The 26,815-nt window shown below is 36.0% G+C and overlaps 1 protein-coding gene and 1 long non-coding RNA gene across 7 annotated transcripts in view; one reads left to right on the top strand and one right to left on the bottom strand.

The window, feature by feature from the left end:
* The window catches only part of LOC412838 (alpha-mannosidase 2), a 140,234-nt gene that overhangs the window by 64,688 nt on the left and 48,731 nt on the right, over window positions 1–26,815 (top strand). For 3 of the 5 annotated variants that reach the window (XM_396290.5, XM_006563772.3, XM_006563771.3), the window contains one exon: window positions 2,134–2,583. In XM_396290.5, coding sequence (XP_396290.2) covers window positions 2,296–2,583 — 288 coding nt within the window. In that variant the 5' untranslated portion in view covers window positions 2,134–2,295. Of the gene's footprint in view, window positions 1–2,133; window positions 2,584–2,736; window positions 2,960–23,080; window positions 23,211–26,815 lie in introns of those variants that run through there. The other 2 variants (XM_006563774.3, XM_006563773.3) reach the window with 2 other exon arrangements.
* On the bottom strand, window positions 476–2,442 carry LOC102655968. 2 transcript variants are annotated; one of them, XR_001703960.2, is made up of 3 exons: window positions 2,086–2,442; window positions 1,735–1,847; window positions 476–996 (listed from the first exon to the last, which is right to left on the bottom strand). It is a non-coding gene; the product is annotated as an uncharacterized LOC102655968 (long non-coding RNA). The 2 variants fall into 2 exon arrangements; XR_409767.3 differs by having other exon boundaries at window positions 1,936–2,349.

The raw sequence follows: 26,815 nt of genomic DNA, 5'->3' as shown, positions 1-26,815 counted from the left end.
ATTTTTTGATTCGAAACGTTTAACGTTTGAATTGGAATATTTATGGCGATATATTGTTCAATTTTGTCTTATAATAATGAAACTCGTTTGATTAATATTGGGGATAATTTAAGAAAAATATTTGGTTACGTTTATTCAAATTCTTGGATTAAATTTGAGTTTTGTTAAAAACTGGCTGGCTTCCTGGATTTGTATTAATTTCAACATGGTTGGATTGAAATTACAATGGAAGATAATATTGACAGTATTATTAAAAATGTTAGATTTACGAAAAAATTATTTAAAAATGTATAAATATATAAACAAATTTTTGGAATTAAAAAAAAGAAACCGTACAAAATTGTTATAAATTTAATACAATAATAATGTATTCATTTGTTGCTAAATTATTAGATTTATAAAAAAGAAATAAATGTATAAAAATCTGAGAAAAATTGGATCGCAAATTAAAAAAAAGAAACATACAAAATTGTCATCAATTTAATACAATAATAATGTATTCGTTTGCTAAGTAATTATTAGATTTATAAAAGAAAAAAATAGATGTACGAAAATATGAGAAGAAAATGGATCGCGAATTTATTTATCTGTCATTATCCGTCTTCTAACGATTGCAATTTCAATATAACTGAAACGAAAGGTAAATCGATATTCAAGTTTTCAATGTGTAAATCGCGGCTCGTTCTTCAGCCAGGGTCGGTGGTGACAGGTACGATCGATTATCGCGTGCGAACCGACCTTACGTCGAGAGACAGAAGGTTTCTGGGAAACCGTGTCTCTGGTTCACCAGGTCGTATTTATTGTTCTCATCGGAATTGGATCGCTCCTTCCTCGTCCTCAATTTCCTCTCGCTCATTTCAATTTGGATACACGTGTTCTTCAAATTTTTACGACTTCTCCAATCCTTCTCTATCTTCCCAACAATAATTTTCATTCTTCGAATTTTTCAAATGGTGTTCTGGTCATCTGAATGGTTCACTCTTTTTTTAATCGTACCTAAAAACATAAATGGCTGTAATATTGACATTTTCTAATTTATTCTGTGCAAAATTTAAATAATTTATATATTATAAGAAAATAATTTGTATTAGTATATGAAAAATTAATAAGATTTTATCTGTAATATAAGAGTATGTAATTATATTAAGATAAATAAATGTTAAGAATCGTGTGAAAGGTTGTTGCAATCCCCTTAAAGATAATTCGCGATTTCGTTACAAATCACTATTGCTCTAGAATCCTAGTTATTTAAGAGTATTACCCTAGATCACTTAACCTTAAAAAGAATACGGAGAGAGGGACGATAGATTTCGAAAAAATTATTCATTTATTATTAAAGAATAAGTTTTGATCTAATAATGATAATATAAAAAAAATGTTATCATAAATGTTATCACATGTGTGTCTAAATATATATAATTTAATTCCTTAAATTAATTCAATATGATAAATTTTGTTGACGAATCTATATATAAATAATTATAATAAAATAAAATATATAATAAATAAATTCAATTTATCGAACACTTTCGTGAACTGATCAAAACTTCGAATTCAATGTTTCGTCATAAAAGTGAGAACGTATAGGTATCGATCGTGCGAACCGACCAATTTCGTGGACAGTTGGAACAGTCAGTCATAATTTTCGCGGACGTTTAATCAACCCTATAGCATCCCTCTCCCTTTGTCTTTGTATATGCCCTCGTAATTCATAGTTGAAGCTATTTACTTTACCTCTCGTCCTCTTCTTTTATTCGATACTATTTCGATCTCGCTTTTCGAGTCTCGATATTCGCAATAATATATCGGGGCGAACGTGTCCGATAAATCGTCTGTAATCGATATTTCTGAAATTTGAGAATTCGACAATTTTTAAAATCCTTTTTTTTCCCCCTTTTTCAATTGGAAACTCTGTAATTTCATTTCTTTACTTACATCGATAGATTTTTCACGAAAGAATGTTTCGAAATAAAATTCTAACCTAACTTTTAGATTCGTGTACTTTTTCGAAGAAAAAGTTGATTTTAAACTGAAGTCGTTAAACACATGTTCGCAAGATCGTATATTTTAACATATTTTACGTACTTTACGTATTCAAAGTCTATTAATTTCGTTTAACTTTTCTTCTTTCAGATCGTGTCGGCGCCAAAGTATCTCATGAAGTCGACAGGCGACAGCGGCAAAGTCGGGGAGCGATTGTTGAGCATAACCGACACGGGATCGAGCCAATATCGCGGCACCAGGTGAATCGAAATCGAGGAACGCCTGCCCCGAAGCGAATCCAACTTTCGTACCATGTACAAGATCCTTCGACGCGGTTCAAGCCGCGTTTTCGTCGTTTGCGCGGTCCTTCTCACTTTGCTGCTATGTTTGTACTACGTGAATCAGGCACAGGCGCCATCCACGGGCCCATCTGCGGGAATTTTGAACGAAGAGCTCAGATACGACAGAGGTCTTACCTCCATCACGCCGGATTACGTGGAATCACCGGACGCTAAGGTCTCGTTGGACACCTGCCCCATCATTGTGCCTAGAAACGTGGATATCGACACGCAGCAGGAGTTCGAGAAGTTCGATTTTCAAGTAAGTGACGTTATTAGAAACGGAGACTATAGGTATACGGTACGACGCAGTAGAGAGCAGACTATAGAGGATCGAGTTATATGTAGAGAATACTAGAGGGAGTTAGTATGATGGGGAATAATAGACAGATTAGTTTTTGCTAAGAACAGTTGGTGGCGTTGGCGTTGACGTTGGCGTTAGTTGCATTGTGCTAAAATTACGTGCTTCGTCTATTTTTAACGTCAAAATAATATTATTAATTCTTACATAGTGCGTACAAATCGTGTTAACAGTTTTATAAGTGTATAATATAACGATAAGAACGAAAAGGAATGAGTTACGATGTCACGTATTCCTGTTTGTATCCACAGTTTCTAACAGAATCTGATGATGATTGGTAAGTTACTTTTGCATGGATTGTTCTTGTCGTCCAGTTGTTCGACGGTGATACTTGTTAGGTTAAGTCCACACTATCCACATTTTTCATGAGTATACGATACACGCAATAATTATTCGCAAATTATGTTCGCCAGTGTGGACATTTTTGCAAATGGTAAACAGTGTGCAATGAACTGCTCACAAACAATGTTTGCAAACAATATTCGTTGAGTACACGCTTTAAAAAATACGGTTCACAGATTCGTTCACGACATTTTATGAATTGATATCTGTTCTTTACTTCTAAACAAAATGTTGAATAAATATGGAGAAAATTAAGCTATCGAACAATGCGACAGTTAATTGGACACTGTAATGAGAAAAATTAAAAATATGTTGATTTTATCGCGCGATTCGCATGTTTTTAGAAACGTTTACGAAAACTTTTCTTTTATACAAGTTAAGTTCACGAAATTTCTTTGTTTTGATTGAAGAATAAGAGGTAACAACTTGTTATGCCATGAAATTCGGAAAGTGTAATTATCCGAAGGGAAGTCGGTCTTTCAATTAATCCCCGTGCTTACGGTTCGCGAATATTTATGCTGGTCAGAATGATTCAGGGACAGTGCGCGTAAGTCCGGTCGTTTTAAAAGTGCCGCGTCATTAGCCGTAGGAACTTTTCTTTCTTCATTCCCTCCAGGGAGTCTGCGGACTTTGCCGATTTAATGGACGACCCCTGTAACAAGGAATTCTCTCTCTTTTTTTTTTCTTCATCTCTCTTTTTCTTTCTTCTACCTCCCTCGGTCTTTACTTCTTCTTCCCTCTCCAAGCCATTGAATCGAAAATAATTTAGCAGTTTGTCTCGGGCTTCTAAACTCTCCGACCGGAAAGTTCGCAAGTCCCCACGAATTCGCGAACTTCTTCCGGTCTTTGGATTCGAACGAGAATGCTTCGTCTTTGAGATAATTTAATATCGCCGGAATATTGGTCGAGGAAAAGTGAAAATTTTCGAAATTTTGTCGTATGTATTTTTAAGATGTGTATATATAAAGAAGGATAAGTTTCGTCTTTCTAAATAATGGATTTATCTTTTTTCGATTTGAAATTAGTTTAAAATCATGATGCAAAAGTTATTCGTACCTAGAACGTCAAATAGAGTCAGAGATATTAAATGTATCCAAATAGGTTATGTTAAATAGAAAAGTAGATATCAAGTGAATCCAAATATATAAATCTATTATTTCAAGTAAAGATATATACATAGCTATCAAATAAATCTACACGTGATTTCTTTTAAAATATATTATGAATTCAAATATTCTAATAATTAAATATAATAGTTATACAACATTCATAATGCTTAAATGGAATCATAATTAAATTATTAAATAGATTATTGAATAACTATAAATATTTAAATGTTTAAATATAGATAAATTATTATCTCATATAATAAAGATCAGATGAATCTATCCAACATTTTTTAGATATTTGAATTCAAATATTTGGGAGTAATGAAAAATAGAATAAATTCCAAATAGAATATCGAATAAATAGGTGCAAACAGATATAGTTGTATTAATAAAAAATTATATTACGATCGTTCGATATAAAATTTTAATTTCCGTGAAAAGATGTACCATTCACATTTCATTTAAACGTTTCTCGATTTTTTTTATTTTCTTTTATTATTTTCTATCAATATTTCAAACACGACGTGTAGTACGAGAGATAATTGCGTGTGTCGATTAAACTGGGACAACAGCCTGTATTCTATTTTTCACTCTTCCATCGATGAACATCGATTGCAACCCACGCACGTCCCTCTGACAATTTATAAGGTTTTTCAACCCGTCCCTGATGGAATTCTGATATTTTTCGATCCTTTGAAAAATCCGATTATCTCGATTTTTATAACGAAACACAGCCGGCCAAGAATGTATAGAAAAAAAGGGGATCAAAATTCTTTACAAAAGTTGATAATTCGATTAATAAAATTTACGATCAGTCGCAAAAATCTCCAATATTTTATAATAAAATTCATTTATAACATCTTGAAAAATCAGATTTCGATAAAAATTTGTATATAATGATCGATTATATACGCGGAGCAATTTATCTTTCGATGCAAATTCTCTTTGAATGCGTGAAATCGAGCTTCAAATTTTTATCATTTTTTTCCATATTATATGCGTATAACTTTATCCGAAAATATTTTTTTTACAGCAACGTAACAGAGCATTAAAACTCTGAATATTTTATAGTTTAAAACGTTGTTCCATCTCGTGTCATTCGAAAAAAAAAAAAAGGGAAGAAAATTTGATTGTTTTCACTCCTTCGAATGATTTAATTCCATTAAAAAAAAAAATAAATGCTCCATATATAAAATCCATTATAACCACACTGTTTATCAATTTAACTCGCTCAACGTGTACGAAATCTTCTTTGTGACTGACCACTGGAATCTCGCCTACGAATCATCGATTCTGCAAATCGAGCGAAACGTTCCAGCGAATTAAACGTTCAAACAGATAATTCGAATTAATTCCGATCGGAAACCGGAAGTCTTAGTTGAGGTACAATTGCGTCCAATTGTGGACGATAATTCGGTGACGAAACAACGGTCCAGTCCAATAGGGGTAAACGAACTATATCAACCGCGAATTGGAAAATTTTTAAATTTTAAATTTCGAAAAAAAAGGAATAATAATAATAATATGACATAAACTAATAAACTAATTTTAACGATATAACTCTGGAATAATATTTGAAATAATGGCTGTTGATCGAAGATCGTTTCTGATTTCAGTTATCGGCGCGTTTCGAGTATCGCGAGACATTCGAAATATCGTTCCATTCCGAATTCTGCGCGCGGTCGAAAAATGTGACAAGAATGCCTCCGTGTCTTCTACGGGACGAGGCTAACGAGATTTTGCCCTGGAATCTCTTGCATTTCTCACAACTTTTCGAAATTTTACGAATTATGAAAGGAAATTTCTGATTACTATAAACGTTAAACCGTTCGAATAACTGGTTTCGAAGAATGAATAAGATGAAATTGGTTTACCTTTAGTAGCTTTGAAGACAAATGTTTTAAAACGAATATGTTCACACGAAATCACATCGAATTGAAGTATCGAAATATTTACGCGCGAAAGTGAAATTGCGCATAATATTTTCGAAATCTTTTTTTTTCCTCCTTAAAAACTGGATGGGAAATTGGACGGAGCAACGAACATTTCGGTAAATTTGAATTATTATTCGCCTAGAAAGTTTACGCCTGTGTGATGAAATCGAGCGGCTTTAATTAATACGCTCGCTCCTCGATAATAATCACGGAATGAAACGATTTGGACGAGTGGCCGGGTATCACGCGCGGCTAGAGTGCACTTTACGGGAGATTGAGCGGGCAGCAATCGGGATCGTGTTAATTACGGGCTCTCGAAACGCGTAGTTGCGTTAATGACGAGTTCTTCCCCGTCGCAGTTTCGATGCATCCTCCCCTATCCTCCCCTAAAGTCGAAAATCGGTAAAAACCCTTTGAACCATTATCGAATTGCCGAATTTGAATTCTTTAAATTCTTTGCATCAAAGATTTTAACTTGGAATTTCCGAGTTTATAAAATAATCTGATATATACATGTAAATTGTAATATTCTCTGATATGCAAATTGTGATTTGAGATTACACATAATTGAATTATTGTTATTCCTTGATTAATAATTACTCGAGAAATTTATTTTTTGAGGTTAGGAGAGTGTAATTTATCAAGAATACAAGAATTCCTCTTCCTTTTTTTTTTTTTTTGCATATTCAACGTTTTGAATTTTGCATATGAAAAATCGATATCCTTTTACTGGATATTCTCTCTCTTTTTTTTTTTCGGTAGTTCAATACGAGTTAACAAGATCGAATATACGTTATACCGTTTTTTTTTTTTTTCAAATTATTCGTTAACAAGTACAATTCACTTTTTGATCGATCGTGTAGAAGGAAAAGATGGCGAAATCCAGACGGCGTTACATCAATGTCGAAAATTCGTTTTTCGAGCGTCAACCGAGGATTGCGCGTCATCCGACAGGAGATAGAAACGAAGACGAAAAGCCTCGCAATTTAGGGGTTCAATCCCCCTCCCCACGTACCCCTCGTACGAGGCCGACGGGCTACGTTTCGCAATTTGCTTGAGCAAACCTTTCCAGAAATTCATATCCGTCGTTCCTCCCTCGATTCGTTCCTTTCTCACCCTCTTCGTCGCACTTGAGCCGAATATCTCGTGCCTTCTTTCTTTCCTTGCCAGGAGTCGCACGCTGCGTCCTCGTCCTACGCACGCCAATTACTTTTGGATCGATTCAACCGGCCGACGACTTTCCTTTTCATCCCTCCCCCTATATTGCACCATATTCTTCTGATGAAACTTTTCAAGGTTATGCACTTGCGTGCCAATTTCTCTCAGTTTTTGTTTATATATTATTTAATATAATATATTTTATATATATTCTTTGGAAAGTCTGAGAATGTAAATCAGACTTGGGTCTCGAATTACGAGTTTTTGTGATTTTTCAAGGTTAACTTTTCAAGGTTATGCACTTGCGTGCCAATTTCTCTCAGTTTTTGTATACATATTATTTAATATAATATATTTTATATATATTCTTTGGAAAGTCTGAGAATGTAAATCAAACTTGAGTCTCGAATTACGAGTTTTTGTGTTTTATATATATTCTTTGGAAAGTGTCAGACTTGGGTCTCGAATTAAAGATCATCAAATTTTAGGAAACATGAAAGGGTTAAGGAAGGTATTCTTCAAAATTGAGTTATTCTATAATCTACGTGAATTTTGATACACAAAATTCAGGGGCAATAAATAAGAGAGTAAATAAGAAGTTGAAAGGTTTGACCGAAAACAAGATTGACGGGCATGATGAACGGCTGACCCACAAACCCCCATAACGCGATTAATCACGCTACCTTTGAGCCCCCCCCCCCCCCCCCCCACTTGCACGTTCCGCAAACTCGCCGAATTTCCGCCCATAATTTCCGTATTCGGTACAAAGTGGCGGCGAGGATCACGGCACACAGGAGAATCCTCGCGTACGTAAAGATAGAGCGTACGTAGCAATCCTGGAATCCTCTCAAAGACGTGACGCTTTGAGCGCAGCCCCTTCCTCCTCCCCCTCCTCCAATGATGCAACGCGATTACGGATTCGATTTTCGAACGCGACTCGAATCTCGATCGAATTTCTAATCCGATCCCTCGGCCGTAACGGAACGTACATTGTGCGTACAGGGTGTCCCAGAAATATTGCAACAATTTTCCTTCATCCAGAGTTCGTCATCGACTCGAAAAAAAAGAAAAAAGAAACATTGGAAATGATGCACGAGTGAAAGCAACGCATCTCGGATAGGAAAGTGTGAATATTGATGAATATCGTTTGATTGATCGCATTGCACTTGTTCGTGTTCGATTGCGGTTCGTAGCCAACACTACCGTTCAATAGTTTTTTATTTTTATTTTTGTTAATAAGTTTTTTTTTTTTTAGAGGAAGGAAAATGTTGGTTGAAATTTATCGGGACACCTTGTATATATATAAGCGAGATCTGTGTGACACGGATCGCCATTTGGAATTCTCGAATGGGGAGAAACCGATCTTCCGTCGGGCTCCTTATGATGATGAAATTGAAGCGGTGGGCGTGACCGGTTCCCTATGAAATATATATATAAATAATACTTGGTGGATCGAATTTCCACCGACTTCTGGGGATCTGTACTTTCTCGTGTGTCTCGTTTCGCAATTCGACTCTCCCTCCCCCCGAGTTCTGGTTCTCTCTGGGAGGGAGATCGGCCATCTCCTTTCGAATCGAGCCGGAAGAATTTTCTCCGGTAATAAATTTAATTCGGTGTTAAGCGGTTTCGAGCATCTGGAATCGATCGGTTTTAATCTAGACTTGGTCCGGATTTGGTTTAATCGGGATGGATGTAGGCTTTTTGTTTAGAATTGATTTATTCGGGGAGTGAAGCTTAATCAGGAATTGGCCGAGTTTAATCTAGACTTACTTTAGATATCGTGGATTTGATCAGGAGGATAAAACTGGTCTTCGTTCAGACTTAAAATTTAAGCAGATTCGGACGTGATGTAAGATCTGACCCTAAGAATCAAGTTTTTCATCCAGATGTAATATGAGTTTAATTGAGATTCGATCGAGATCATATTAAAATTCTAAAAAAATTTAATTGTATAATTTTCGACTTGATCGGGCTCGATTTTAATTTCACTCGACATATGTAAGCGAATTTTGAAAATGTAAGTCGAAGTCGAGATCTATCGAGATTGAAAAAAAAAATCGAGTCTAAGTGATAATCTGCGTACAACTGGATGATGTAATATGATGGAGCCCAATCTGGAGTTAACTAGGCTTAGTTTAAACTTAATCAAGCCTAATCTAAGTCAAACACGCCTATAGTTCAGAGTTAACCAGATCTAATCTAAGATCAACCGATCTTAATCCAAATGTGACAAAACTAAATCTAGGACTTAAACGGATCCAATCTGTTTCAATTCCACCAGCATAGGTACATACGTACTTATTCCTTCCTAACCTAACCTAACGTAACGTAACTTAACCTAACCTGACCCTGACCCCTACCATTTCGATTAACGATCTCTGATAAGGGTCCGTGATCGTGGAATTAACCGAGATTCGATGGAAGAAATACGTCGATCCCTTCGCCTAATAGCGATTATACGACGACACGACCCGCGTTCCATCAGATTTTCCCGGTCCCGTGGCGGTCGATTACATCGGGATCAAATACGATAACGAGGTCCTTTACCCAGTGGGATTAAAAGGAGAGACGGTTGGATGCCTTTTGCGCGGTTGGGGAGCGGGAGAAGAGAGAAAGAGAGAGAGAGAGAGGGTCTTCAATCGCGCAGAGGTTTACTTATTCTTCACGCTTGATGAGATTGTTCTGCTTCGAGGATCGCGTTTCCACGCCCGTCTCTGGAAAAATCTCAAACTTTTTCTTCCCTGTCCGTCCGTGAATCGAACCGCATTACCGGTTAAATCATCTTAAATTGGAACGCTATGTTCCTCGGCGAATCGATTTTTGTTCGTTTCTTTCTTCACTTTGTATGGGCCACAAATGAATATCCCATGATTTATTAACATTCGTTGCAATGTATGACTTTGTAAAAAAAACTTTAGAACAACAATATTATATTTATTCGTATTATTAAAACGTATCAATGTTTAAGTAAGAAGAATTTAAAAGTTGGAAATATATAGTTAGGAAATTCGCGATAGAAGATGAAATGTTTAGATATACGCTTTACGCGACAAAGATCGCATCGGTATAATAGAAATCTTCATTATTCATGGAGCTATGAGAAAGACTATCTGGAAAGATAATTCGTGGCCAAGATGGCGGCCCGTACGTGACGCCAGTTTCGTCGATCAACGCCGTGCTGCCTCAAGAGGCGAAATTTCGGGGAAAATTCTATTTTTCAAGTGCAATTTTTCAATTATTCCTGGAAAACTCGTCCGAACAAAGGAGTGGGACGTTCGTGTGGTGTGACAGGAGCCGCGAAGAACGTTAATTGTATCGCCAGCGGCGGTTGCGATAAAATTACGAGCCAGGAGAATTTCCCTTTGCCGGATTAAAGCGGCTTTAATGAGATTATCTCGTGTTTTTGACCCGTTCCCCATCCTTTTATCCATCCGCGGAAAAGGCCAGTCTTCCAGACTCCTCTCTTTCTCTCTCTCTTTCTCATTCATTTGTTCTCTTTCTTTCTTTTTCTCGCTAGTTCGATTTTGCTATCTCTGTCTCTCTGCCCCTCTCTCTCCTTCTCTGCAGAGCTCACTTTACGTGCAACGCTCGAAAATTTCCGAAGCTATACTACACTCCCAGTTCAATTTCAACATCCCTGTGACCCGATTCTATCGTATTCCATGACGAAATTCCCCAAGGGGCCCGATTAATCCCCACCCACACCGAACAAGTAAGAACCGAAACTCGTAATCCCGGTAAAGGTAAAAATTTTCTCTCTATGGAATTTTACTTTTTCGCGTTTTCCTTGTATGGAGAAATGTTCATACAGTTGTTACATTTTTTAAAGTTTCCGTCACGTAATCCGTGCCCACTAGAAATTACATTTTCATGTTTTACCATTTATTGCAGTCTGTCTATATACTTTTTCTTTTTTTTTTTTTTTTTTTTTTTGAGTGATGATATTGAAACGAGATTGTCGATTGTATAGACTTTTAAATAGAAATGTCTGAATACTTGGCATCGAATAATCGGCAGGAAGAGGTTATTCTGCGTGCAAAAAGTAAGTAAAAAACGTAGAACAAATTTTTTTTTCGTTCAAAGCTTTTTAATTCTATTTGAAAATTAGATTAAGCGTTTTTGATCAAACTAACCTCGTGCTAACCTTTTCAAACTTGATCATCGTAAAACGAGTCTTCGAATATATTATTCATTATTGTCAATATTTTATATACATTTCGAAGAATCATAATTAACTAAATTTAATTAAATTTCTCGACTATAATTAATTACTTACAGGATCCATTCTTCACGATCTTGACGAAATCAACGATACTTTATAAATCCTAACCTAACAAATCGTGAAAATTTGGTTTTTTAAAAAAAATCTTTGTTCGGATCGGAGAGAAACGGCAAAACGAAAGAGATAAAAGTGGAAGAGAGACAGGAAGAGAGAGGGGAGAAGAAAAAAGCGTGGAGAGAGTAATTCCGGAAATTTCTTTGCAAATCAGAGCAAGAGCCGCCCGTTTCTTATTTCTGTCGGCTCGAGCAACCAACCAGCCCCTCCCCTTTCCTCCTCTCCACCGTTGGTCGCCACGATTCCTCGAGAAGCAACGAGGAGAGAAGATAAGAAAGAAGAGGAGGAACAGCTGGTCCTTTGAGAAACGTCTTGTGTTTCCCCGTGCCGCTCGAGAGCCGCGATGCCCTTTATGCGAGCGTATATAAAATACATAAGGGCTCTCGAGGCTGAAGCTGCGCCGAGACAAGGTTTATGCCGCAATTGAACGAGTTCGAGCCGTACCCTGCCAACTTTTTCCCTCCCCGTCGCGGGGAAAATGCGTTTCCTAGAGATTTCGACGGATCGGAACTATGAGACGGTCGGATTTACGAGTCCTCGGTTTAACGAGTTGGGTGGTTGTGCACGAGATCCTCTATCGGTACGGCAGATCCGAAAGTTTCCTCGACCGAGTCTCGTTTTAATCCTAGACTCTCTACATTCCCGTGAAAAGATTTTGGACTTATGCGTTGTAAAACTTAAGTTGGCGAATTGCACTTTTGATTTTTTCTGATGGTTTTAGTGTATTTTTAATGGGATTGGTTTTATAGAGATTTATGTTACTTTTGTGAATGTGAGAATTTATTCAAATATTCTTTCAAGTTATTTATTTTTAGTTATAAATTGGGTAATGGTAATACAATATATTTCAAGAAATGAAATGGATTGAAATTTAGGATAGGATACAAGTTTAAGTAGAATATGATAAGGAAATTTTTAATGTTCTTTTCAGTGAGAAATATAACTTTTTATTTAGCTTCTCATTTCAATTTAAAACATATGTTATCAGTTTTCTTTTGAAATATTTATAAATTCTTTGCAAAGAGACTAGATTAAGAGAAATAAATTGATTAGTCTTTTATATTAATTTTAATAGCATTCAAGTTGAAATATGTCTAAAAGAAAAACAATTATATATTTCCATTTAATATTTTTATTAATTTAAAACATCATATTAACATACTAACATTTTTCTTTTATATAATAGATCTGTATATATCAATTTGAAAAAGATGCAAGTTCAAGTATTAGGAATAGGGAAATATATTTATTAAAAAACACAATTCCAATTCTCATTTGGTTTTATTATTATATTTGAGATATTTTCATATTATCATTCATCTTTCTCTTTCATCTTTCTACAAAATAAATCCATTAAAAAGATTAAATGAGAGATTAGACAGACTAAGTAAGCTCTTCAATTTCAATAATAATTCAATTCCAAATCTACATATCCGCTCAGAAAATTCCTCTTTATTAATTCTAAGATCAATTCTGTTACAATTCATTTTTCTTCCAAACTAATCCTCAATCTCTTCTAATAAATAAATCCATTAGAGAGGTTAGACCCAATGGAAAGGCAAGACTGACTTCTCATCAGTCAGTGTAATATTCGAGGTTGACCAAAGGTATGCGGCCTGTCGCCGCATTGCTCGTCCACGGTTATCCATGTATTGTAACCCAGGTGGAGAGGAATGCTCCATCCTAGGAGCATTCCTGCGGAGTTCAATTAGGGAGTTCGGCTCGTTACACGCGGGCCGAGGTGAAAACCAATACTCCGCTCCCTTGGACCTGGTGAATTAGAACGTCGGTGTCTAATTACACGGTGTACAGCCCCGACGAAGTACAGCACCCAGGATGGATCCATCCGTGAAATATTGCGCCCACTTCGAACTCTCGAAAACCACCGCCAACTCTTTCATAGGTTCTTGCCTTCCCTTTTTTTCCCCCTTTTTTTTTTCTTTTTTTTTTTTTTTTTATGGAAGATTGGAAATTTACAGGGACTGGAGATTGATGAAATTTCGAGGAAATTTTGTGGGAGTTTGGAAAGTTTTTTTTTCCATTTTTGGAACGCGTCTCATTAATGATCGATATTTACTACTTGAATTTGTGCTTCGCTGACGTGATTTTTAAAGTAGAAATTCATTAAATTTTGAGATTTATAGAAGTAAGCTTTTTTGATTGATACTTGTTATTTAGATTTGTGATTCTTTTTGTTGAAATCTATATTACAGTCTGTAGAGAACTGTATCATAGAGAAAATAAAAATTTATGAAATTTTGAAATTTGTAGGAATTTGAGAAGCTTATATTTTTTGAATGTACTTGAAGATTAGTAGATTGATATTTTTACAAATATATGAAATTTCGAGATCTAAATTTCGAGTTCAGAAAGTTTTTCCTTTCTTAGAATGATTGATATGTTCTACTTAAACTTGTGATTTTGTGTTGATTGATAGATAATATCTATTTTTATTTGATTTTCTTTGTTATCGTTTAATCTAAAGTAATTAAAGATTCAGGACAACATATAGAAATTTTTCCATTTATGGAACATGTCCGATCAATAATTGATACTAATTAAATTTTCATTTTGTGCGATTAACAGATACCACATTTTTATGAATATTCGATTCTTTTTCTTCTCATCTGCATTAAAAGAAGACAAAAATTCCTGAAATTTCGAATCTGAATGCAAATTTATTTTCCATTCTTGGAAACTGTCTGATTAACTACCGATACTTTCCACTTAAAACTCTCCATTTTAATGGTTCGACCATTTAACTTTATTTCCCTTTTCAATCGCGTTAACGAACATCTTTTTTCAACGGTTGAACAACACTACTAAAATATTTTGAATATTTTAATTTAAAATATTCTTTCTTGTAATTTTATACAAAATTTTGGAGAGGTCCAGTGTGGCCATCAACTGACCAACCAATCCTCGTAGACCTCGATAAATTTTGGAAAATCAAGAGGGAAGGGAGGGGGGCTCGAATTACACTCCGCAGTGATAAAGCTCGGCGACTGGGCTCCCTTCCAGCAGTTTCCACGACAAAAGAGGGACAGTGGAGGTTGCGAGCTACACAATCTCCGGCATCCTAGCCGCTTGGCTGCGCAATAAGGCTGGCTCGGTCTTCTTCGGACAACGTGGTATAACTTTTTACGAGCGAAACGCGCCTCCCCCTTGATTCGATCTAGACACCATGGACTCTTATCGTCCATTTTTTCCCCCCCTTGTTACTAAGAATCATTATCATTATTATTACCTCTTCTCTTTCCTTTCCCTTCCCTTTAATTCTCTCGCGTATCCGTTCTATTTTCGACATTCGCAAAAATGTGAATCTCGTTTTACGCAAAATGAAATTCATATTGTCATATCGTGTTCACACTCTATCTATCTGGATGGAGATGTTTATGAGATTTAATTTTTGAGAAAATCGGTCAGGAAAAAAAAGTATTTTTTATAAATTTCTTCATTTTGAGAAAAAAAATCAATTTAGTTAATAGAGTTTCCTTTCGATTTAACATCATAGTCATTTGCAATATACGTTTATTTTAAATATTTACAAAAAATTTTAATCGATCTTTATTATTGCTTTTATTTTATATCAACTAGAAGAGGAGAATAATATTAATTGTATACTGAAAAAGAGTAGACTGTATCAATATTATTTTAGATCAATTCTATCTTCGCTCTTATCATTTTAAATAAGGAAATTCGATAGGAACAAAATGAAGTTAAGAAATCTACGTTTAATAATGATAGATGATATACTCGTTTTAAATAATCATTTGTTCATGCATGTTACAAATCAAATCCATCACTTTCTTCTCACCAGTAGTTGAAATCGAGCAATGAACCGACTTCCAAGAGGAAGATCTCGTGCGTAAGATGACGTCACGATAGAGAATGAAAATCCAGTACATTTTAGATCAATTTTATCCTTACTCTTACTACTTTAAATAAAAAAAAAATCAATAGATTGGATATATTGAAACGAAATGAAGTTAAGAAATCTACAATAAATCTTCAACAATAATAGATCATCCGTCCAGCACAAATCAAATCAACTTTCCCTCTCTCTTCTCAGCAGTAGTTGAAATCGAGCAATGAACCGACTTCCAAGAGAAGGATCTCGTGCGTAAAATGAAAAACGAAAATCCAGTACATTTTATATCAATTTTATTCTTGCTCTTATTACTTAAAAAAAAAAAAAAAAATCGACAGATTGAATATATTGAAATGAAATGAAGTTAAGAAATCTACGTTCAACAATAATAGATCATCATACGTCCAGCACAAATCAAATCAACTTTCCCTCTCTCTTCTCAGCAGTAGTTGAAATCGAGCAATGATCCTTCAAGAGGAAGATTTCGTATATAAGATGACGTCACGAAAGTAGTACATTTTAGATCAATTCTATCCTCTTACTTTAAATAAAAAAAAATCGATAGATTGGATATATTGACACGAAATGAAGTTAAAAAATCTAGAATAAATCTTCAACAATAGATCATCCGTCCAGCACAAATCAAATCCACTTTCCCTCTTTCTTCTCAACAGTAGTTGAAATCGAGTAATGAACCGACTTGCAAGAAAAGGAGGGTCTCGTACGTAAGATAATGTCACGAAAATCTAATGAAATGAAGTTAAGAAATCATTCAACAATAATAGATCATCCGTCCAGCACAAATCAAATCGACTTTTCCTCTTTTCTCAGCAATAGTTCGTCCAACATATTATAAACCAAATCCACCACTTTCTTCTCAGCAGTAGTTGAAATCGAGCAATGAACCGACTTCCAAGTGGAGGATCTCGTGCGTAAGATGACGTCACGAGACTGTAGAGAACGAAAGCGGCGAATCGATCCCTGAGTTGACATAGGGCGGAAGGAGGGGGTGGTAAATAATCAAGGGGGTGGCTCCACACGCTAATTTATTTCGAAACCGTCGTGGATCGCGTATCGCGTATCTCGCTTTCTCCAGAAACTCGTGGAATAACGTTCGACGAGTGCCCGCCGTTGAAATAAATCTACCTTTCCTTCCCCGCCTCACCCGCTCATGTTCCCGCCCTTTCTGGCAAACCACGATGGAACGAACGTTCGCGTGTAAATATTCCGCATCGATCAAATTGCTTCGACTGTGTGGATTATCCTCGCCCCCTTCTTGGCCCCGATAATGGGTCGGGGAATCATTTCTAAGGGAAATTGGAATTTTTTTTTTTCTTTTTTTTTTGAATTTGAATTTCTTTCGCGGGATAGAACACGCCCTCTCATGATTAAATCCTGGATATGGAATTTCATTTGGATTTTATACGCAATTTTTCTTGACGTTTGTGGAAATTTTTTCTCGAATAATCGTGTTATTTAATTTGGTATATGTGTGCATCTCTCTCTCTCTTTCTGGTGTGTGTGTGCGTGCGTGCATATGTGTGTGTGTCATTTCGATGAATTATTTCGATAATTTATTATTCGAAATTAAAAAAGAATGATTAAAAAATTTCCACAAACGTCAAGAAAAATTGCATATAAAATCCAAATGATTAGGATCAATTATAATAGCTACGAATAAATGTTATTCAAAGATTTTAATAAATAATTGTATATAGTGCATAAATAAATGTATATTGTAAATGGTTATAATGTTAAGTTGAAAAGGAATTTATGATTTGATTTTTTTTTAACGAAATCTCTAAAAGATACTTTTTAAATTTTCTTGCAGATTAAATTTAAAATTAAAATTTAAAATCTCGTTCATGGATGTAAAGAGTTCGATAACGTTGGACTTTCATAGCGTATATAAAACGATATTCACAAAATTTTTTAAAATTCTTTATATTAATTCACGCGTAAATTGAATTGTAATCTCGTTCTAATCTAACATCCAAACTTAATTTCCAATTTTTATTTCTCTTTCATCCGAATTACTCATTTAAACCCATAATCATAATAAAATAATGAAATAAAAAGGATCTAAATTGATTCAAAATTATGATTTTGGAAACGAATATCCATCAATTTCTTCGTTAATTATTTTTTCCATCTTTTCTACATTTTTTCACTACACAACTGATATAGATTTCTATTTTTCATGATAATAAAATATGAGCAATTGAGTAGGATTTTTTAAAATTCTTCTTTATCAATTGATTTTAAAATTCTTCTTTATCAAAACTTCTTTCCAATTCTTTTTTTATTTCTTTCCTTTCCCCATAAACTAACAATCTAAACCCATCCAAGCGAGATCCTCGAATCCTTCTTTCAAAATATCAATCCAAATTAAATTTCTCCTCCCGGATATATTTCTCGGATAGCGTTTCGGAGGAGGCACTTTTAAGAGAAAGAAGTCTCGCAGAGCAGAGATCGAACAAAGCAATTAATAATGAAGGGAAGGGTCGAAGGGCAAGGGTGAGCCGAGGGAAGAAAGGTTGGAACGTGGTCCAGGAACGGTTTTTCACTACGTAGCCCGTATAAAACGGGCGATAAGTAGAGGCCTCGGTGAAAAGACCGAGGGAGGCTTTGATTCATCGAGGACCACTTCTGCGAACACTTTTTTCCCCTCCCCCTCTCCTCCAGTCTGCGCCGCGTCTGCTCTCTCCTCCCATTTTCCCACTCCTCTCCCTCGGTTGCCCGGCTTCGTTTTACCATTCCACGTCAGAAGCTCATCGCGTGAAAACGCGCATCCACCTTGGCACCGATCGCGAAACCATTCCTATTCCTCCCTTTATCGGGGCTGCTGCCGCTCGATAATGTATACCGGGTGTACCTCGAATTTCGAAGCGAGCGATGGAATTAAGATTTGACTTATTGAAAAAGGATTTTAAACAAATCTTCGTGTCTCCGGTATTATTTGTATTAATTCGATTTTCGATTAAAAGTTAATATCTTCTTCGATATTGGTTTTCAACACAGAATTGGTAAACCTAGTCCAATATTGACACTGTACCCGGTAGACAGTGTTTAAATATAAACCGAATTAGATTCGTTTGAACTAACGTTGGAGCAACGTTGAGTCGAATTTAATCGATGATCAACTTGAACCTTGGAATAACAGATGGAATTTTTATCCATCGTGGAATTATTTCGTGGGAAAGATCTAAGTATAGGTTAGGATAATTAAAAGGAACTAGGTTAGGATAATAAAAGGAACTATAACTAAAAGGATCTGTGATTCGCTTAATTTCGAAATTTCGAGTAACAGGTTCAAGGTTATTTGACGGAATTTTTATCCATTTTGGAATCATTTTTAAAAAGTTCTTAAATATAGGTTAAGTTAAAGTTTTAAGAATGAATCCAGTTTGGCCAAGATTTCGTAGAATCATTTCGAAAGTATAAGTTAGGATAATTAAAAAGGAACTAGGATTCACTTAACTTTCGAATAACACGTTCCAAGTATTTCAATCAAATTTTCACTTCATCAGAATTATTTCTAAAAGATTCGAATATATATTAAATTAAAGTTTTAAGAATGGATCCAGTTTGGCCAAGGATTGGAGAAGAAAATTTCGAACGCCATTAAATGAAATTAGGATCTGCGATTTCCTAACTTAATCCTGGAATCGTAAAATTATTTCGAAAATGTAAGTTAAGTTTAAATTTAAAGTATAAGTTTATAAGAAAGTTTAAGTTAAGTATAAGTTAGGATAATTAAAAAGGAGAAAATTTTGAACACCATTAAATCGAACTGGGATCTATGATTCCTTAACTTAATTCTCGAATCGTATCATTTCAAAAGTATAAGTTAAGTTTAAGTTTAAAGTATAAGTTAAGTTTTTTATTATTAAGAAGATTTAAGTTATAGGTTAGAATAAGGAATTAGAATTCACTCAACTTTCGAATAACACGTTCCAAGTATTTCGATCAAATTTTCACCTCATCAGAATCTATCCAAAAAATTCGAGTACATGTTGAGTTAAAGTTTCAAATTTGGCCAAGGATTGCAGAAGAAAATTTCGAATGCCATTAAATGAAACTGAAATCTGTGATTCCTTAATCCTAACTTAATCCTCGAATCGTAGAATCATATCGAAATTATAAGCTTTAAGTTATAGGTTAAGATAGTTAAAAAGGATTCACTCAACTTTCGAATAACACGTATATTCCAAGTATTTCGATCGAGTTTCCATCCCGTCCGAATCATTTCTAAAAGATTCGAGTACACGTTGACTTAAAGTTTCAAGGGTGGATCCGTTGGTTTGGCAGGGAAGGCGGAGGAAAATTTCGAACGCCATTAAACGGAGCTAGTAGGATCTCTTATCCCCGTGTGTATCGCGTGTGTGCGCGCGTCATGAATTTTCCAATAAGAGCCGCGTCGAAGACCATTTTCTCGTGTCGCCATATCGGCCTCGGCATATTTCCACCCCCCATGGAATTTCCCTTCCGCATAGTTTCCGCGCCCGCCTCGCGCGTCCATCCTTGAAATTCCACCCTGCTCCATATCAACTTCTTTCCTTTATTCATTCGAGCGTACGCGGGGGGAGGGGATAGAAAGCATGGAAACGCGCACGTTGGAGATATATTAGTTTTTCGGACGACGCACATATTTTTATTTATTTTATTTTTATCTTTCAATTGTCCTAATCCAATTCGTTAAAATTGAGGTTATGTTCTTTTCCTTCCTCGTCTTGCATTTACGAAGACACGAATTACACGTAGAAATTTGCGTGAGCAACGTGTTAGGTTAGTTTGTATGATGCACGATATCGAGGTTATGTTTCGAAATTTCGAGAAAAGGAAAGAAAGATCGATGATTTTACCGCGACTCGGTTCAACAACGGATTCGTTGATAAGGGAGGGTGCGCTTGTTAATTATCCCCGCCCAGTAATGGAATCGCACGATAATCCGTAATGAATTTTAGTAAATTGCCGCGATAATGGAATGAAATGCGCTTCGCCGCCTGTTTACGCTACTCGCGTAACAACAACGAAATTGAATGCACCCCTCTCCCCTGTCAAAACAACGTTTCTTTTTATCTATATTCTTTTTATCTTTGTATCACGACGCCATATTGCCGGTTAGACCGTCAATAATTCTTTCCCCAAAATTTATAACAATTATCTCGCTTAACAAGAATCTTCCAACTTACTGATTCGGTTGAAGCTTTTTCTTACGAAACTATATTTATATTCTTTCTTTTCCTTTCCTCCGTTAATTGCAAATATAAATAAATCGATCTAACTTGTCCAATTCTACTAGGTATCAAGCTAACCTCAACCGTTCCACTTGGGCGAAACTGAATAAAAATATTCCGCGAATGAAAATAAACGATACCGGGTTGAAAACTCGTTACCGTTAAACAATCTAACCTAACTTTTAAACTCGTTTCTAACTGTATACTGGTGCTCCCAGAGGTCGGTGTACTACTCTAATCCCATTTCCTTTCGAGTTCCGCCGTTTTTCCCGTTTTCACGATTTTTGTGAATCCAATCCTGGCCAGAAAAACGTTCTTAAAATTTTTACGCGAGGGAATAAAATATTTATCGTGTATATATATATATATATATATATATATATATATATATATATATATATATATATATACGTGCGTGTTGGAAGCAGAATGAGGATCGAAGCTTGAAAATTTGTTGTCCCTGGAATCCGTTTTATCGACTTCCGGCGCGCGTGATATGCGAGGAAACGAAGGGGGGGGAGAGGGAGCCTGATGGAAAAGTCAATTACTATCTCGCAGAAGGACAAATCTTTCGGGACGATAGAGAAATGGAATTTATCCGCGTTATGGATCTCGATATCTTTGTGTCCGTGGGTGTACAGTCGGTGAAATCGATATAGGGATAGGGTCTCTCGTTAATTGACGCAGGCTTCGATCCGTCTATGGAGATGGATGGATATTTCAATAATTGTCGACTTTTTTCTTTTTTTTTTTTTTAAATCTTGGCGTATGAAATAGAGAGGAATATTTGAATTTCTCTGTATTTTGTATAATTTAAATTTGTATAAAAAAAGTGATCGTGTTTAAATTTCTGATCGAAAAAAAATCTCTGCGATTTTAATCCAATGATATAATAGTTATACGAATTGTAATAGTTTTGCGTTTTTTGATAAATCTTTTTTATTAAACGAGTTCAAGAATTCGAGCAATAGATACTATTTTATATTTAAATTAGTCGAATTATTCAAATTTCGAAAGGTTGAAATCTTTTTATTCGATATGTTCAATATGTTATATAGTTTATATTATAATTTATACGATTTAAAGAACGTAGAATTAAATGTCCGATGTTCAATTTGAAGAACTTTACCACCAATATCGATTTCGTCGACTGTACTTCCCCGTATGCACTTCGATGCACGTTCAATCGAGCTAATTGTTCTTTGTAAAATAAATCGAATCGCAAATCCAAAGGGGTTGGGGACGGCTCATTGTGCCATGTTTCGATTCGCAGTTTTGGACGCGAAGGTGCAAAAAGTCGGATTCAAAGCGAAACGTGACCGCTCTCCTCCCACCCCCCTCGAACGTGAAATTATACGTAAACTACGGGCCAGAACAATGTAGTCCGTTTAATGGAGGCTGAAATAAAAGCCCCGACTCCCGTGGAAAGTCTGGCTCGAACTAGCGATGGCTTCGACCCGCTCTCGAATCCGAACAAATTGTCAAACTTTCAAACACTCGTATAAACACTACAATGACGTTTCAACACTCGGTTATTTCAAAAAAAAGAAAAAAAGAAAGAAAGAAAGAAAAAGAAATCATTTCTATTACTTTCCACGAATGTATTTCCTTTTCTCTTTTTTATTTTCGGTGCTTAATAAATTTACAATATTATAAAAATACACAATAATAATAATAATAATAATAATATTTGAGAAAAGATTATGGACGTGCAATTGAGATCGAAGAGATTAGAAAGCTCGAGCTTTGGGGTTGTTTTCGACCCAAGCTTGAATATCGTGATCCGTGCAAAAGCCCCCACGTTCCTCGAGATGAACACAGAAGTCCGGTTCCTCTCGCGGTAATGGATTTCGTCAGCTCGTCCTTTGTGCACGCGATTCATCCACAATGACGCTTCTTCTCGTTTGTCTGGCCTCGCTTTGTCATCGCTTGATCCCTCCTCGAACGCGACAAAGCCCGGGAGAGAGGGGGGGAGGAGTGGAGTGGCCTTCCCCCATTCCTCGGCGATATTCGCTTTTAATTAATTCCGTCGTTTCATCCGTTCCTCGACACGGAAGAGGTGCGTGGCTTGGAATTTTCTTTCGTTCACCGATCGGTCGTCAAATTCGCGAAGAGAACGAGAGAGAGAAAGAGAGAGAGAAAGAGAGAGAATGAGTACAATATCCCGTTTGTTATACGATACCTTTGTCCGGAAATGAATTTAGAGGAAGAAGGGCGAATCTTTCCATGTATGCATTGTTCGACGATGGTTAATTGCGAAAAACGTGGAAGCCGGCGTGCAAGTGACGCGTCGAATCACCTTCGATCCGATGAAACAGCCCTTTGTGCTCGCGATTAATTTGCAGCTGGACGAAATGCGATGTTTCGTTGAACGCGTTAACGCGAGCGCCGCGGACGGCGATCGCGCGAATTAGTGCGGCACCATCAAACCGTTGTGTACGTGACGTGTAAATTTTTTCGTGATTTCGAAATTGGTGATTTTTGTGATTTAATTCGTTATTGAGGAGATTCGTCGTTGTCTAGCAGTGGATATTCCAGGTATTTATTGAATGTATTCGATATTTGAGTACTTGAATTCGCTATTTGATATATTTTATATTTTATGTTAACGCGAGCATCGCATATCATGCGAATTACTGCGACGCCATTAAACCGATGCGTTGTACATGCGACGTCGATTACTTATAATTTCGAAATTAGGATTTTAAAGTGATTTAGTTCGTTATTGGGGAATTTGTCATTGCTTGAGGATAGATATTCGAGGTATATGTTCAATATTATTTCGATATTTCGAGTAATGATGGTAAATGATATTTGTCGGTATATATATTCGATATTTCTCTGTTAACGCGAGCGCCGCACGAAGCAGTCGTACGAACTACCGCGACATTATTAAACTGACGTAGATTTTTTGTGATCTCGAAATATATTCGACAATAATTAAAATCTTGTAATCGAGTATCGGTATTCAAGTCTCGGTATTCGATCAATATTTACTAGCAATAATGAAAAATCACGGTAGACCAAAGTAAATCAATTTTACATATATTTAACTACTTTATTCGACAAGCCCGATTATCAATATTCATCGAATCGCTCGCCCAATACTTATATTCCGCGTTCGTCGAGTTTAACATTCATTTAATCGTCTAATATCGTTTAATCGCACTCAATGCCACAACGCACGTGCGTTTATTTATCATTTATTTAACAATTCCCCTCTCGCCTCCTTTTCACCTCCCGGCTTGAACGTCAATCTCCCCCATCGCGTATCCACCTTCGTATTCATCCGAGTCACGTGTCGGAAGTCTCGAAATCGAGCACGTCACGGCCGTGATCATCGGCACGACCGTTATATTCGACCGTTTAACCGTTTTAAATCGATAATCGAGAGAGGTTGACGCAAACAAACACGCGGACAAAGAGGGATTCGAGGCGCGTGTTTGCTCCAGCGAAACGAAAGCAACCGGCGGAGCTAACGAAGCGTGATTACATAATTAATGAGAGTTTCAGCAGCGCCGAAAAACTGGAACGTTTCTTTCGAAAATACATCAAGGTTCGTGTTGGTGAAAATTCTCGAGACAGTGTTGGGTACAAAATTTAATAGTTACAGAATAAAGTTACTTCGGTAAATTTATTTTTAAAGCATAATAATAATCATAAATAATTGTAGTGTCAAGGTTATATAACTTTTTTATATAAAAATGGATCGATTATACTAGGAATAAATTCGAGCGTTTTAACGAGTAATTACTCAAAATTTTTTCGAGATTTTTTAACTAGAGTTATTCTCCATTTTCAAGATATTCCCTCGTTTCGTAAATTATTTATTCGACTCTGTTATGCGTCTATTGTCAGAGGAATTATTTCATGGGAGGATTATATATTCTTTATGGAAATATAAAATAATTTTTATTTTTCATTTTTCGCTCTAAGCAAGTATTAAGCAAGTAAAATGTTGTAATAATAATAATAATATAACATAAAATAATATAAGAGTATAAAAATTGAAATTCTGTGACAACAAAGCGGAATAAATATTCAAATGTACATTCCCTCTTGCTTGATGCATCGAGAAAAATAATGAAATATTATAACAACATATTACGCGAAAATTCCAGAAGTCCATTTAGCGAGATATCGAAGGAAAATAAAAAAAAAAAAAAAACGTTACCGTATACATCGTATAAAAATCGATAAACCTTCCATACTTCACCGTTATTCGATTAATAAAATTATACGATTATCATCAAACGAAATACTCGGAAATTATATAATAATAATAATCCCTACTATTCGATCGATCGAAGAAAATTCCAACCTCGTCGGTTACATCTCGTGCGTAGCCCGAGGGAATCACTTTCTCGTCGGTGGTACGGCCAACGTTAAAAGTGGTTAATGGAATACGTGAGGCCGATCTGTTCGTGACACCGCACAGCCCCGCGAAATTAACCTTAATAAGCCTGTAACCTCGTCATCGTTTCATTGTGTATAAACCGATTATTAGCGGCACGAGCAGGTCCCGTGTCACGAGGCTCCGAACCTGACCCTGCCCCGCACATCTCGCAACCCTGATCGCTCTCTCGCCGCGCATACGTCGCCGCGCCACTTGCCTTCGCGCCAATGACAACCCGCCTTAATTAATTCGCCGCGAAACTTTCGCTCGATCCGATTCTCTCCTTCCACATGTTTCGTCGCCATCTTTGAAAGAGATGCAATTTCGGTTCAATTTTGATAAAGATACGAAGAAATAGTTTGTTGCAATAACTTGGAATATTATCGTTTCATTGAAATTAATTCGCAAGCTTGAAATTATATATTTTAATCTCCATTTTTTTTTTGATTAAAAGCCTGAAAGAAACGAAGCTCGTTCTTGTCTTTACTTTCTAACGGGATTAATTCTTTCTCTACATTTGTACTTTATTCTCATTTCTTTAAAATGATCGTTATTGCGCGCTATTGATCCGAATTCCCATCCTCATTCGCAAGTTGAATTTCAATTTTTCCGCCTATCTGGTAGTACGATTCCGTTATTAGACCGTGTCTGATACGCGAAAGTCCACTTTTATATGAATCGCGATTCGACACGCGGGGTATTAGCGAGGCTCGTCGAGCTTAAATTGCCGGTGTTTATTCTGCAGGGACGACACACGTACCCCGGTTATTCAGAGGCAAATGAATTTCTGTAATCCGCTCCTTTCATGGCCTCGCCAATGGCCGGATATTACAGCTCACAATGGCCGCCATTCTAATCTGCTATTCTTCCTCGAGTGTCCACCTCCCGAAATGCCTCTCGTTGATTGCACGCTTTCTTTTTATCGCGTCTGTCTGCGCGAGGTGTCAACGCGTAAATAATTAATATATTTTTTTTAAATTTTCTTATAGGGAAGGATCGATTCTAGAGACAATTTGTTTACTCGAGTTATTTAGTTTAGATTTAAAGGGTCTCTTGCAATTATTATATCGAATTTCAATTTTTAAAAATATTACAGTGTTCTTCGAAAATCTAACTTAATAGATTTTGCATTATTATATTATGAGTAATTCAGGTTGAATACTTTTTTAATTCTCAGGAAAGGCGAGGATATATTCTCTTCTGAAGATCAGTAAATTTATAAATATTAGAAATAAGAAAAATTCCGAAAATTTTGTTTAGAAAGTTCAATTTCAAATTAGAATTTAATCTTAAAGAAATTTAATTTAATTTCATTTAATCTAGAATTAAAGTTTATTAAATGAAAGGATGCAAAGTTTGAATGCAATTATATATATATCTTAATAGTATAGTTTATCTCTTTTCAATTTTTCGATCAAGTGTTTTCGAGAGGTGTCGCTTTTTGAAAGAGTTCAGTTTACCAAAGATGCGTGCGTCACGTGACACGGTCGAGGACCCGTTTTTCTCGCGAGTTTCGAGCAAGGGGAGGGGATCAAGGAACTCTCGGGCTCGGCTATCACCGAATCGATAACCAGGATCGCGATAAACACTGTGCACTCTCCGCTATCGGTGTCGACGAACGTGCGAGAATCACGCGAGCTTTCAACGCGTGCACAACGGGCCAAATTGAAATTAAGCCCGCCATTTTTCCGCACAGCATGAACAACCGTGCACGGAGGAAATGTCAAGTACGTTCTGTACGTTGTTT

Source organism: Apis mellifera, linkage group LG8, assembly GCF_003254395.2.
Source record: "Apis mellifera strain DH4 linkage group LG8, Amel_HAv3.1, whole genome shotgun sequence".
NCBI lineage: Eukaryota > Metazoa > Arthropoda > Insecta > Hymenoptera > Apidae > Apis > Apis mellifera.
The sequence above is the reverse complement of the archived record's forward strand: the minus strand, read 5'-3'. Positions and strand labels throughout refer to the sequence as shown.